General features: G+C 41.9%; 1 protein-coding gene across 9 annotated transcripts in view; it reads right to left on the bottom strand.

Moving 5' to 3' along the window:
• The window catches only part of XRRA1 (X-ray radiation resistance associated 1), a 68,709-nt gene extending 53,289 nt beyond the window's left edge, over nucleotides 1-15,420 (bottom strand). For 7 of the 9 annotated variants that reach the window (XM_045484010.1, XM_045484017.1, XM_045484018.1 and 4 more), the window contains exons 1-5: nucleotides 15,240-15,420; nucleotides 13,139-13,194; nucleotides 9,044-9,141; nucleotides 4,499-4,683; nucleotides 1,176-1,247 (exon numbers count right to left, since the gene is read on the bottom strand). In XM_045484010.1, coding sequence (XP_045339966.1) covers nucleotides 1,176-1,247; nucleotides 4,499-4,683; nucleotides 9,044-9,137 — 351 coding nt within the window. In that variant the 5' untranslated portion in view covers nucleotides 9,138-9,141; nucleotides 13,139-13,194; nucleotides 15,240-15,420. Of the gene's footprint in view, nucleotides 1-1,175; nucleotides 1,248-4,498; nucleotides 4,684-9,043; nucleotides 9,142-13,138; nucleotides 13,195-14,879; nucleotides 14,992-15,239 lie in introns of all 9 variants that reach the window. The other 2 variants (XM_045484011.1, XM_045484019.1) reach the window with 2 other exon arrangements.
• Between the last annotated feature and the right edge of the window lie 87 nt (nucleotides 15,421-15,507).

The raw sequence follows: 15,507 nt of genomic DNA, 5'->3' as shown, positions 1-15,507 counted from the left end.
AGAAAAGTTTAGAGAATGAAACTCTGAAGACCCCTGTAACCACTATCCCCCTTTAATAAATATGAAGATTTTATGGCCTTTGCTTCAATTTTCCTTAAAGAAATGAAATACTATAGAGTTGGCCATGCCCTCCCCCCATCCCCATATCCTTCCCCAACTGTATCCTTCTCCTTCTCTCACAGATAACAGCTATCCTAAACTGGTGATTATCATTCTCATACTTGTTTCATACTTGTATTCTACATATATGTACCCATAAACCATATATAGTATTATTTACATGTTTTAAAACACTATGTTATATGCAAATCATACTGTAGGTGTCATTCTGCACCTGCCTTTTTCACTCAACACTATGTTTTTGAGATTTACTTGTGTTGATACACATAGTTCTTTTGAGATTTACTTATTTTATTTACTTATTTTAATTTTTTTTAATGTTTATTTATTTTTGAGAGAGACAGAGACAGAATGCGAGTGGGTTAGGTGCAGAGAGAGAGGAAGACACAGAATCCAAAGCAGGCTCCAGGCTCCGAGCTGTCAGCACAGTGCCCGATGCAGGGCTCGAACCCACAAGCTGTGAGATCATGACCTGAGCCGAAGTCAGATGCTCAACCGACTAAGCCACCCAGGTGCCCCATTACTTATTTATTTATTTTAATTTCTGTATAGTAGTATACCACCAATTGCTTGTCATATGCCATTGAAGGCCTACAAACCAAAAACATTTGCCATAATTGCAAAAACATTGGCTAATGGGGGCCACAAATGTGGCTCCAGGCTACCTATTAGCCAATTTAAAGAAAGAAACCTGATTCATTACATGAGTCACAGTGTGTGTAAGAACAAACCAGCACCTTGGGAGAACCATTACCACTCCTGGCATTGAAACTTGAGAGAAATTTTTTCTGATGGGAACTCAGTGTCACCCCAACAGAATTCTATGACAAATTCAAACCAACTCCCACAATGCTGCTTCCTTTAATTCACCTCACATGGGCCAATGGCTTACAGCAAAAGATTGTATCTAAATGTTGTTTCCACACAGCGAGTCTTTGGCCCTCCCCACCCCCTAGTCCCTAGTCCTCAGGGACTCTGGTGGTACAGCGGACAAACAGCCAGAAGCCACCTCAGGTCTGGCTCATCTCAATCCCATCTCTGCTGGCTGGCCCTACCTTGGAGAACTTCAGGCCGCTCACGTTAATGTTGCACAGGTCTGATGGCTTCCTTACACAATGGTGCTTCAGCTGGAACACAGTGCAGAGAGTCAGCTCTCAAGACCCCAACAAAGTTTAGTAATTGGCCAAAACAACAAATGACCCCCTGTTGAGAAAGGCGGCCTGGTACAGTGCAAAGAGCATGGGCTTTGGGAGTTGCTCAGAACAGAGCTGCCACCTCAGCCCTTCTACCTCTAAGTTTCCTATCTGCAAGATGGGGATAGTCACACTGACTTTATAGCGTTCTTAGGAGGATCCCTTCATCTCTGTTCCTTCCCTGTCTTTTCTGAGCCCCACTTTTTCTACCTGATTCTTTAAAAAAAAAATCGGTATTTCTGGGGCTTTACCAATCTCACTACATGTATAACAATTTATTATTTGTTCGTGTCTTCACTCTTTAATTCACTAAATATTTACTAAGCATTACTTTGAGCCATGTATTATGCTAAATATATCAATACATTTTCTTCTAATCCTAACTAAACCCTTTGACATAAGTATGATCATTTTCCTTTTTAAATGAGAGAAATAAGGTTAAGAGAAAAAATGCCTTGCCTAAGGTCCCACAGGCAGTAAGTGATAGATGATTTGAATCCACTCTGTGCTCTTTTGACTACCATATGTTGCTCCTTATAAGTAAAAAGTTTGAAGACAATCTCAATATTGGAGCTTCTATTTCTGTTTGACCAAACTTCACTCTTTTTTCTGTTAATAATTTTGTTATAGCATCTATTGTGTTTAGGCATTGTGAATTAAGCATTTTGAATATTCTAATAACAGCATGGAAGCCAAGTAGCAAGTATTTATAAATGTGACACTTATTTTTTACAGATTTATTTATTTTAAGTAATTTCTACACACAACACGGGGCTCGAACTCACGACCCTGAGATCAAGAGTCAGATGCTCTACTGACTGAGCCAGCCATGCACCCCTAAATGTGATAAATATTTTAAAGGAGAAATTCAAGATGCTACAGGAGACAATAATGGAAGGCCCTAACCTCAGTATGAAAGTGAGGAAATATTTAGTTGAGGAAGTACTATTTCAGGTGAGACCCAAAAGGTAAGTAGGAGTTGGTCCCATGGAAGTGGGTGGCAGGCCTGTGAAAGCTATCAGGGCAAGAAACAGCCAGGTGCTTTTGAGAGGATGAAAAACAACAAGGCAAGGGAGGCAGCCACTGGATCACCTGGGTCCATACTGACTGTGTAAAGGAGTGTGGATTTTGTTCTACAGTCAGTGGAAAGCTAACAGACTTTTTTTTTGTAAGAGCTGACAGCAATTTTATAAAAATAGCTTTGTCCACTACACACAGAAGAGATGATGAGAGACCAATACACCAGACATTGTTAATTACCTTCCCTAGAGCTAGTTCTCTACTACTTCCATATTAAAGAATCCCAAAGTTATTCACACTTCTCTGAGTGGATGTGTCCTTAGGCCCAAGCTCCAAGGATAAGTCCTGACTGTCTAATTCAAGCTTGGAGGTCATGTTCCCCTAAATAATGACTGTTGGGACCTATGATATAGGTCTAGCCAATGAAACAGACACTGGCTGCTGGGGGTGGGAGGCCAGTTCTGGGGAGCTCTTTTTATTTATGAAAATAGACATAAGACAGTGACAATCCTTTTTGTACCTCTGGATGTCATTCTTTATATGTGATGACTGGAGTTGCTGCAGCCATCTTGGGATCATGAAGGCAATCAGCCCAAGAGGACAAGTTAACATGCTAAGGAAATAAGAGCAGAAAGATGAAGGAATCTGGGCCTTTAACACTAAACTCACCTACCCTGGAATAACAATGCCCCTGGCTTCTTTTATGTGAAATAAAAGCATCCTAGTTGGTTCAAACTAGTTAGGAGGTCATTGAATTAATCTAATAAAAAATGATGGTTGTTCAGATTAGGGTAGAGACAGTGGTGATTAGGAAAATAAAGATTTTAAAACTATTTAATAGAAGTGCCAGGCTTGGTAGTGGTGGGAATGGGGTGGTAAGGGAGAGGCAAGTGTCGAGCTAACCCCAAGTTACTGGCTTGGTGCCATTACTGAGGCAGTATAGTAAAAAGAAAAGGGGTATGTCTTGGGACTTGGAGTAAGGGGATTGGCACAGCTCAATATGAGGTGCCAGTGGAACATTCAAGTAAAACTATCCAGCAGATAGGTAGGTATCCCATCACTCTGAAAAACACTGTATTGCTTCTGCCATATAAAGGAACAACATGGGTAACAAACCATGTCGATTAATGTGGGAATATATATGTCTTGAGAAACAAAAGGGAAAAGAAGACTACTATAGTAAGTCTTTCTGCCCTTCCTCAGTACTATTGTTTCAGTCCTCCGCACACCCCAGTGAGAAGTGGACATTGTGATGAAGGAAATACCATGGGACTCTGCAAAAAGCTTACACTACCCACTTGAAGTGAGATGCAACCTCAGAGCTTCCTCCTCAAGGCTCTCTTTAAACATCTGATCTGTGTAGAAAGCCACCTGTTGAGAACCATAAGTAGAGCCTGAGAACAGAGTAGAATGCTGGAGAGTTCTTCATAGGGAGTTAGGCAAACTGGACTAGATATTAATATTAGTTTACAAATTTGTCTTTCTTTGCCAAGCCACCGAGGCATTGCACAGAGCAGATGTGATCTACCTGGCTGGTCTCCAACACAGCCACCCCGGTCTTCTTCGTAAAGCCTGCCCCAGGTACTAGGTACTATCTGATCAGCTCCCCTAGACTTCAGTGAGATACTAAACCCAAAGGACAAAGTCTGTGGAGTGTGGAATTTCCCCAGTCCCTCCATTCCTGGAAAACGGGAATCTCCACCCTCTACCAGGTACAGGAATGGGATTTTCAATTTACTGTTCCCCTGACCTACTCCTTTGCCTTTCTAACTCAATTAAATTGAGTCAGGCTTTGGAGTCAGTAGACCAGAGTTCTCATCCTGAGTAGTTCTAATAATGAGTAGACCAGAGTTCTAATTATTAGCTATAGGACCATGGCCAAGGCATATTACCTCTTGGGGTCTCAGTTTTCCCATCTGCACACTGGCAACAACATAATAGGGACAATAATACCTATCTCACAAGGTGGATATAAAGAAAGCTTACATGTAAAGAAAGCTTTGGGTCCCTTCATCATCCTGACTGTACTCAGCCAAGATCACTCTAATAGTTTGGGGTGGGTTGGGGGTAGTTGTACCAGAGTGGAACAGGGCAAGTCCCTTGTCTCCCATCAAGACAGTCATCAGCTGATGCTGCCAGCCACTCCAGGATATATTCACTCTCACCAGAAAAGCCTGGTCCAGTATGTGTCCAGGAACATCCTCTTGTTTTTCATGTAGAGACCCTTTCTTCCCCCTGACCTCAAAAGAAACCTTCTTCTGGCTTTCCTGACCTTCAGCTGGTGCCTCAAGCACATTCTTGGGCTTCTTCTTGAGGTTACATTTCCGAGCCACTAACCAGTGTCCTCGGCCTGTTGAGAAGATCAGAAAAATGAGAAGGAGCAAACTCCCCTAAAAGCTACAACTAGTGTGCTTACAGAGTATTTACCTGTAATACCAAAACCAAAAATAGCTCCACATTACCTGATATGCACCAGATACTGTGCTGCTGCTGGTGAGGTGTGTCTGCATACCCACCTCATTTAATTGGCCCCAAACCCCACTGAAAGACATGTTACTGTCCCCGTTTTACAGATGAAAAGGCTAAGACTCAAAGAGGTGGAATGACCTCCTCAATTCCTTCCTCCACACTTTTGTCTCTAAATGCTAATTTTCCTTTTAAGACCCCAGATCAAGTATTTCCTGTTTTACAAAGCCTTCTCTGACTCTCCTCAGCAGACTTGATTATTCTTTCCTACACTGGCTACTCTCCCATCTCTCATCTCTTGGCTAGAGCTAAATGAGTGGAGTCAACTCATCAGGCTCCATTTTGCTGGACTTTATCTTGGATCCCATTATTATAGGGGAAAGGTTGTATTAGGAGCTCAGGATAAGATGACAGTTCTGGGGTGCCTGATGGCTCAGTCAGTTAACGTGTTCAACTCTTGATCTCAGCTTAGGCCCTGATCTCAGGGTTGTGAGTTTAAGCCCTGCATTGGACTCCACGCCAAAAGAAAATGATAGGACAGTTGGCACTTAAAAAAAACTCAATACATTTTACTGTGTTAAGAACTCAAAAATTTGCGTAAGCAAAAAAGAATATGAGGTTTACTAGTAAGTTCACCTAACAAATCATGACAACATTCTAGAATCTGTGCCCTCCTACATCAGTTTATTTGTTCCAAGGCATTCATTGCAATCTGTAATTATTTTGTTTGCTTGTTTTTTGTCTGCTTTGCCCTGCAGAGACTTTGATTCGTCACAGTATTCCCAAGGCCTACGTAGAATTTCCCATATTGTGAGTATGGCTGAATGAATGCTGAGCCATAGCTCCTACCCACAATTACTCATCCAGACCTTTTCTGAGCATCAACATTGTGCTAGGAGCTAGGGTTGTGGAGATGAGTAAGACAGAGGCCCTGATTCAAAGAGCTTAATAATAGAAGGGGTACTGTAAAAGCACTGAAAGGGGAGCTACCAGCCTAGGCAAAGCTAGATCTAGTAAGTTTAAGGTTGACTAGATGGAGATGGAAAAGACAGGTATCCTGGGCAGAGGGAAGAGCACAAGAAGTACCCAGAAGCAAAAAAGATCAGGAGCATGCAGAAGAACAGCACAGAGCTGTGGGAATCAGCTCAGTGCCTCTGAGCATTGACTCCCTGTCCTCATAGTCCACTATCCTGCTTCAGGGGCTTGCCCTGACTCAACCTGCCTCTTGGATGCAGCTCCTGCCCTATGTCTGCCATGAACCATCTCCCACTCCCACTCTGGGCCTGACATTCCAGATAATCCATTTCTCAGGGTTGTCCCCATCTGGGGCATAGACCTTTGTCCTATTCTAATAGCCCTCCCAGAGACTCCAGTGTGAGTTAGTGCCCAAATTCCCAACATGACCAGAAAGTAAGGCTCAGACTGTGTAGAAGATGAACATGAGGGAAAAGAGACGAGGCTAAGGAGGTCAGCAGACTCAGATCAGAAAAGGTCTGGAGGATCAGAATAAGGAGATTGGTTTTTTGATTTTTGTTTGTTCTTTATGAGACAGCAAGCGAGAGAATCTTTCTGACACTACAGAGACTGACAGGGGGCTCGATCTCATGAACTGGGAGATTATGACCTAGTAGGATGCTTAACTAATTGAGCCACCCAGGTATCCCAAGAAGCTTGGGTTTTAAAGGGGTAGACTTTTAGCACAAAGAGTATCCATGGGAATGTTCCCCCCACTTTTTTTTTTTCATTTTGAGATGACATAAGACTTCTAGAAAAGTTGTGAAAATAATAGTTTCTCTACAGGTTTCACCCAGATCCCCCAATGTTAACATCTTAAATAATCATAATGATTGAAGGCAAAAAATTAACACTGGTACGTCAGTAACTAATCCAAAGCCTCCTTTGAATTTTGCCAGTTTTCTCACCTATGTCCCCTTTCTGTTTCCAGGGTATCTCACATTTCATTTAGTTGTCATGTCTCCTTAGAATCTCCCAATCTGTGACACTTCTTCAGTCTTTCTTTTTTTCTTATGTGATCTTGACACTTTTGAAGAGGACTGGTCAATTATTTTATAGAACGTCCCTCAATTTGAATTTGTTGTATGCTTTCCTATAATTAGACTAAGGTTCTGTGCTTTGGCAAAACTAGCACAGAAGTGATGCTGTGCCCTTCTCAGTGCATGATATCAGATGACAGATGATATCAGTAAATCTGATTACTGGTGATGTTAATTTTGATCACTTGGTTAGGGTGGTGGTTCCAACTTCCCTACTGAGAAGTTATTATTTTTCATTTTGTAATAAAGATACCTTGAGACTATGCAAATGTCCTGTTCCTCACCATACTTTGACGCACTAATTCTAGCATCTGTGATGGTTGATTTTATATGTCAATTGGCTAGGCTATGGTAAACAGTTATTCAATCAAACACTAATCTAGGTGTTGCTGTCAACGTATTTTGTAGATGTGGCTAACATCTGCAATCAGTTGACTTTAAGTAAAGGAGACTATCCTCAATAATGTACATGGGCCTCACTCAATCAGTTGAAAAAACTTAAAAGCAAAACCTGAGGTTTTCCAAAGGAGGAAAAACTGTTGCCTTAAGACCTCAGCATCAGATCTTCCCTACAGATTTCAGTCTTGCCAGCATATTATTCATAATTATGCCAGCATAATTTCATAAGCCAATTCCATAATACACATATGTATATGGAAACAGAATGAGTAGGATATAAATACATATCCTATTGGTTCTATTTCTCTGGAGAATCCTGATACACAACCATAGAAGCTTCTTATCTGTAAAAAGTATTATTGTGATGTTTTAACGGTGATTTTCTATTTCCTTCATTCCTTCTTCATGCATTAACTGAAATTCTACTGTAGGAAGAGTTGTTCCTTTTCCTACACTTATTTAAATATTCAAATATTTATTTTTATCAGTATGGGCTCATGCATATTTAGTTACAACCCAATTCTACCTTTATTTATTTTGTTGTTTAGGTTGTCCCAGCTTTGGCCACTGGGAGCTTCTTCAGGTTAGCTCATATGTCCTTCTTATACGCCCTCCTCATTTTTCTGAGCACTTCTGTACTTTCTATTACTATACAACGTTCCAGGTACAATTTGTATTTTTCTGGCCCCAGCCCTGGAAACAATGTTTTCTCTGAGGAGCCCCAGCTCTTTTACTGGAGAATCATATTCAGAAACCAAGATCTAGGCAGCAGGTATACTCTTTGCAACTGAGGTGTCACTGCTCTCAGTAGCCTAGGAAATATACATACATATACTAACACACGCAGATGCACATGGCTGTATTTATTTCTCTATCTATCTGTGTGTGTGTGTAAGGGGGTGTGGGTATAAAATTATGAGCTCATACTGAGAGCCCCACAGGAGGGTTTGTAGGTGGCCAAAGAAGGTCTCTACGTGAAAAAAGAAATCACTCTAGAGAAGTGGGGAGGATGGATTGGAGGAGAAAGTTCTTCCAGTATTCCACATACAGAATAACCAGCAAGTCATTTCATCTGGAGTAAACAAGGGGGTACTTCCCCTTTGCTCTACCCTTTCAAAGTAACAAATTCAATCTAGTCAACTCCTACTTCTTGGCAGTGTTGCATCCGTAGGGCTCTGCTCAGTGTTATGAGGAGTCCCTGCCCCATGGGAGTTTTTAACTAGATGAATGTGTGAAAAACTACTTAGCAGAGTCATTTTATTTAGCCATTTTATTTAGGAGCTTGGCAGAATATGATTACTCAATAATAAACAGAGAAGAAGACGGCTCACAAGAGAGGATGGTCACTGAGGGCTGGAGTAGCTAGACACGGCTTACTGGAAGAGATGGGTCTTACGGGATGGGAAAAAGTCTGGATAACTAGAATGATAGCTGGAACATTCTGGGCAAATAAAACAAGCTATGTGAAAGAAAACACTACAGAATAGGGCATATGTAAAGGAATGGGGTTGTAGCAAAGGATAAGGGAAGGGTAGACTCTGAATACAGAATATCAGGTAAAGAAGCCAGCAATGAGAAGTAACTGAACAGAAGGGAACACTATGGTTAGATGTGCACTTAGAAAGCTCCCTGAGAATTCAGAGAGAAAATGGATGGGAAGGGATGAGGTTGGGTAGAGCAGGGGAGAGGAGTAAATTGGGTTGGAGAGAAAGGAGTGGATCTGAGAGTCACTCTGAAGTAGGAGAAAGGTGTCAATTGAAGCCCAAGTATCAATTAGAGAAGTCACCTGACCTTCTTCTGGCATCCGAAGGAGATTTTTGGCTGGAAAGCAGTTGTTCAAATAAGGCTTCCCGTTATCCAGCTTATAGATTCCTGAGGAAGCCATCTCCCTAAGAGTCAAGCAAGGAAAGTAAGGGAGTGTGAGAAGGGGCAACATAGCTCTCTCACCAAACACAGCTTGTGAGCCCACCAGCACCATCATACCCAAAATATGCTCTATTTCTGAGACCCAAAAGGCCCCTCTCCTGTAATGGGCTGGTCTTTTTTTTTTTTAAAGTAGGTTTCAGGCCCAACAAGGAGCCCAACATAGCGCTTGATGCGGGGCTCCAATTCATGACCCTGAGATCCAGACCTGAGCTGAGATCTAGAGTGGAATGCTAAACTGACTGAGCTACCCAGGCATCCCCTCCCCCACCCTTTTTAAGAAAAATGGACTGGTCCTTCAAATGGAGAGGGAGAGAGGGAGACCAAGGCCCTGGGTTTTTTTGGTTCAAATCAGTCCTAACTCAGTGGAACACTAAAAAGACCACCTTTGGGCTCAGACAGACCTGGTCTAAATCCTGACTACCTTTCCTCACCCTGTGACTGTACCCCTCTGAGCCTCGGTTTCCTCACCCATAAAATGGGAGTAATGACACCCACCTTAACAGACAGAAGGGAGGATCAAGTTAGGAAGGTAGTGTCTATGTTGGCATGAGCACTGGGTGTTATGTGTAAGTAATGAATTACTGGAATCTTCTCCTGAAGCCAAGACTACACTGTATGTTAACTTGAGAATTAAAAAAAAAAAAAAAAAAAAAGGTAGTGCCTAGTACCTTTTAAGTGCTTACTAGAAATGTTCTTTGTTTTAACAGACTTCAGGAAAGAGGGAGTTCACATTTTAGGCAAGATGAAGTGCTGTGCAAGTAATGAAATTTGAACCACATAAACAGGATTTGAGAGATGAACTGAGATTGCTAATAGAGAAAAGGATAAGCAATCCAAACAAAAAGGGCCACAGGACCAAATGCATGGTAGTGGGCACTTGTGGCACAGTAAAGAAACAACCTGACCTAGGAAGGAGAAGGATGTGTGTTTGAGAGTTTTGGACAATAAGGCTGGACAGAAAGGATGCTGCCTGCTCTCAAAGGCTTTCAGTGCCAGGCTAGGAGCTCAGGCTTCCCCTTGTAGGTAACTGAGAGCTATGGACAGTATCTGAGCTGGGGAAAACCATGACCCAAGCTGTGCTTTGGAAAGAGAGGTCTGAGAAAAATAATGCTAGGTGAGATGGGATTCCATTAACTGGTCACTGAGTCAAGACAATTCTAGCTCAGGAAGACTGTTTCATTGTACTGTTTTTATTAAACCTTTCGCTATCTCCCACCTAGAATACTAAAACAGTCTTCTTCATTGGATTCCCACTGAGCAAACTTGAGCCTGCTCTTGAAGGCCCCTGGAGTCCCATGTCCTAACCTTTCCAGCTCCGGTCAGCACTGCCCATCAGGCTCATAGAAATAATTTATATATATATGTGTGTATGCATATATATATACATATACATACACACATATATATGTATATATGTATGTATGTGTATATATATACACTATGTATGTATGTGTATATATATACACATATATATATATGATTTTAAATTTTTACTAGCCATTTACATATTTTACATTTACAGAACATCTCTTTTTGGACAGCAACACTGCAGATACTCAGTACCATATTGTAGCCAATGACTAGTATTTGGACAGGACAGATCCAAAGCTCATTCCTCCCAATTCTCAAGCTAATGCATTTTCTGTACAGAGCATGACCTTATTTTCTGTATCAGAAATAAGTGCCTTATAACATACATGGGCCATTTAAACATCGTATTTTGATTTAAAAAGAAATATCACTGGTGGTCCTGATGCATTTTGGGGAGGAGATTCTTCTAGACAAGCCCTTCCCAGAGACCCAACACTTCTGGAAACTCTACCAGTAGCTTACCAATGAACAGTTTTATTTATTTATTTATTATTTTTTTTTTTTAATTTTTTTTTTCAACGTTTATTTATTTTTGGGACAGAGAGAGACAGAGCATGAACGGGGGAGGGGCAGAGAGAGAGACACAGAATCGGAAACAGGCTCCAGGCTCTGAGCCATCAGCCCAGAGCCTGACGCGGGGCTCGAACTCACAGACCGCGAGATTGTGACCTGGCTGAAGTCGGACGCTTAACCAACTGCGCCACCCAGGCGCCCCTACCAATGAACAGTTTTAAATGAGGATGGCTTTTTAGACATAAGATGCTAATTGCAATCGTTGAGATTTATATTTTTCTGAGAACAAGATTTTTGGCTAAAAGTTCTTTCAGAGAGTACATTACTAGAAAAGATCAAATTGGTGGCCCAGCTCTAGGAGATACAAGTTCTTACAATATGTATTAGCTTCACCCCTATCATAGAATCATTTTCTATTCTCCAAACACATTCATTCTTCCCTAGCTGTGTTCCTTTGGCCTAAAATAGCCTTCTCCATCTTGTTCATCTGGTTAATCTCATGCTTTAAGATTCAGTTCAAATGCTACTTCTGTAAGGAATAAATCTCTAATCAATGACCCAAATTTCTTAAACCTTGAGCTCTTAAGAGATTTGAGATTTTTCTTTAAAGAAAGCCAGCCAGGGAACTTGGCTGGCTCAGTCAATAGAGTGTGTGGCACTTGATCTCAGGGTTGTAGGTTCGAGCCCCATGTTGGGTACAGAGATTACTTAAAAATAAAGTCTTAAAAAAAAAAAAATAAAGAGATCCAGCCATTCCCAGATCTGCCTTGGAACAGCTTCAGAAAACTTGGGGTAGCGGAGATTTTGGAACCTGTACATTCCTGGCTAGGGCAAGGATATGGTCCCTGAGATGGAGGGTCCAGGACAAAATCCAGTAAAAGGAAGGAGCAGAGTGAAGAGATAGGATCAGGTGTCCTGAGAAAATGTTTCTGGGAAGTGACAAATATGCAAGGTAGAGTGATGCAGTAAGAAGGGCAACAATTTTAGAGATCAGAAGCTTAAATCTGAGTCTAGTTGCTAACACTAAGCTGAATGACCTTAGGCAATACCTTTACCTCTTTGTATCTCAAATTTCTCACATGTAACTGAAGATAAAAACTTGTGTCTTGGAGAATTATTGTAAGAATTAAATGAGGTAATAAATTTTTAAAAAGCTTCTTTCTAGACCCAGTCCAGATGCCACCTTTTCTGCAATGCCTTCACTGAACCTTACAGAGGGAAATAGCTGCTGCTTTGACTAAACACTGGAGTATTTCTTCTCTCTTTCATGGCTGGAGCCCTTTCTATCTCATAAGGTTACTAACAATCATGAAGGGGTTCCTTCAATGGCCCGTGAACCTCCACGTCTGGAAACATATCCAATTCACTGTTTCCTCTTCCACCTTTGGAATGCTCATAGGAAAACCCAATAAATGCGTGTGAGCCAAATGAAGAATATGATGTACTCCCAGGGCCCAGGAGTTTTTATACATATTTCTGATATCCCCAGCTATACTCTAAATTCCTTTAGAGGAAGGAGAACACCTATGGTGTTCATTTCTTTACTCCCATTACCTAACACAGCACTTGGCACATAATAGATTCCACAATTATCTGTGGAATGAGTGTTGTTGGTATCTCCTTTGGTTCAACACAGGGCACTGAATTTCCAAAAAGGATTGGATGCCCTTCCTAGGTGTTCACAAAACATCTTATACTTCTAGTATAGTGCTTATCACTTTTCTTTGCTCCCTTTACCAACTTTTGCTCCCCTTACCAACTTCTCACCTGCCGTGGGACCTATGATACCTTATTCACCTATGTAATTCCACAGCCTGGCACAGAACCTAGTATTCACTAAAAATGTGTTGGGAAGATGAATGGATTGATAGATGGATGGAAAAAGATCAATAGTGAGTCAGTCAATCTGTCTTTCAGTAATCTCTCTTGTGACCCACCACACCTATCTGCTACATAGGTGAATGAATGAATGAGTAAACAGCTGGCTGGGGAATGTTAGAGATGATGACTGTTGGGAAAAGACTCCAGTAACTTACAAAATATGAGAACCTTGTTTCTGATCTGCAGGGTACTTACTTGATCTTTGATCTTGGGAAAGACCCTTTGACTTCCTTTTTTTTTTGTTTCTTCACCTGTAAAATAGATATTATACTCTTTCTTAGCCTGTCATTCAGACCTCTTGTATTTTCTCGTTAATTACATCTTAATGTGACCCTCTGCTCCAAAATGTGTCTCAGCTGGGGCCTAAAAAAAATACCAAAAAACTAAAGATCCCATAAATACAAAAAGACAGAAACATGGATGGGAAGGCAAAACAAGAGAGTAATTTTATGACGATGGGGTGGAGCTAGAGTGCTTAAATAAGTTGTGCAAGTCACGAATCAGGAAGGAAAGTATCATTTATACAATCACTAATGCAAAATAAATTTATACATGATAAAAACTGCAAAAACAGAGTTGGAAGATAAGACACTGTCTGGGAAAAGATATTTGGCATACATATACAAAGGATGAATCAGACTCAGACTTGTGGAGAGCATACAGACCTGGACACAACTAATCCTAGAAATTCCAGTTCCCTATGAAGAATACCAGGTAAGGAGGTGTGGATTTACAACTAGTGGGCTAGGAAGGGCACATAACCCCCACATTACATGGTCTAGAAAGTAACTCTAAAGCAAGTATGAACTTTACCTGGATGGTGGAAAAAAGAAAGTCCAAATTCCAGACTCAGAGGCCACCTGCTTAGTTAGCTTCAGCTACCTCGGGTCTCCATCTCAAACTTGAAGCAGCTAATCTCAGCCTAATTGTAAGGCCTCCCAGCTCCAACACACACAGAGTAATGGTGCTCATTTGCATACATGTGCCTTCCATTCTTTTGGCCTATGACACATCTGCCCCTCTTCTTTGCCTGGCTCACAGAGGCAACTTTACTGTATCTCCCCCTCCTCATGTTGACCCTTCTCTGTGCTACCACCTCAGCCCACCTCTTAATGGAAACACTCCATCATGCTGTAGTATAATGGCCTGCTTACGTGTCTGTTCCCCACTCCTCACACCCCCAATCCCAGACTGTGAGCCCCTCAAAGGCCAGGCCTAGGTCCTACCTATATCTTTATCCCCAGCACTTCATACAGGGTCTGGCCCATTGAAGAGATGCAATGAGTGTTTACTGAACTAAACTGAACTATAAACACAATGCCAAGGAGGTCTTCATTCTGTCTGCAAAGAAGGAAAAACTAAGGATCAGGAAAGGTTTCACAGGGCAAGTGACATTAGAGCTGGGTCTTGAAAAATGAAAAGATGTAAAAGAGAAACAGTTAAAAGCTACAGGAGCATCTGCCTGGATTGCTTCACAGGTGAAGCAATCCCATCTAATATTATTTAGTGATAATTATTATCACATGTTAGCTTCACCAAGACAGGTGTTTAGCCCATTATTTAGAAATATATCCCCAGTTACCAAAACAGTGACTGCTAAATAGTAAGCACTCGGTAAGCATTTGTTCAATTATTTGGACACTTAGTAGGGATTAATGGAGATAAAAACAAAAACAAGCGATGCAATGTAAGTTCGTAGTATAATATAATCCCGTTATGTGATAACTCTAGGTCACTAGAGTAGACGTTCCAAGAGAGTAGGGAACAGGTCTCTCTTGATCCTCCAGTCCCCCTTAGTACACTTCTGAGCAATGTTGGTTCTCAATAAATATTTATGGAAAAGGTGAATAGAAATTATTTAACAAAAATGAATAGAAAATGTAGAATACTCTTACATCCTAAAACTATTAAAAGTAGAGTGGCAGAAGGAACATACCACGCGTTTTGACCTTAAAAACCCCTGGCTTCTAAACCAGGTCCGGATACACGCTATTTGGCCTTGGTAAGGTTCTTAGTTTCCTCATCTGACGGGGCTGTTAGTGGACTACCTGACAGGACGGATACAATAAATGCACACAGTACACAGCCTGGCAGACGGTGGATATTCCGCGAATGCGAGTTCCCTATAACACGAAAACGTTACTGACACCTAAGAGGACAGTACTAGAGAGAATAACCAGTAAATGCTGTAACGGGGCTAGAAAGGACGAAGGAAGAGTTCCTGCCGCCTCTTTGGAAACTCTTCTGGAGCAGAGGAGACTCTAACCCCTCACACAAACTAAGTTTCCAGCCGCACCTGCCTCCGTCGTCGCTTCCGCCTCCGAGGCGTCCGCGGAGGCCGCGTCCGGACAAGACGGGCTGCGCGCCCGCGACCCTCCCGGGAATCTCGGAGCCTCTCCACGGTGGCGCCTACCACTACCTTCTCCACCCCTTGGTAACCGCGCCTCTGCGGCAGGCCGCGTAGGCGGCAACCGGTGGGCGGAACTTCTAACTACTATAAGTCCCGGCAAGCCCCGCGGCCACTTCCGCTGCCGTCGCATGTCAGCCAGCCCCGAACTACGGAT

Source organism: Leopardus geoffroyi, chromosome D1 (genome assembly GCF_018350155.1).
Source record: "Leopardus geoffroyi isolate Oge1 chromosome D1, O.geoffroyi_Oge1_pat1.0, whole genome shotgun sequence".
Taxonomy (NCBI): Eukaryota; Metazoa; Chordata; class Mammalia; order Carnivora; family Felidae; genus Leopardus; species Leopardus geoffroyi.
The sequence above is the reverse complement of the archived record's forward strand: the minus strand, read 5'-3'. Positions and strand labels throughout refer to the sequence as shown.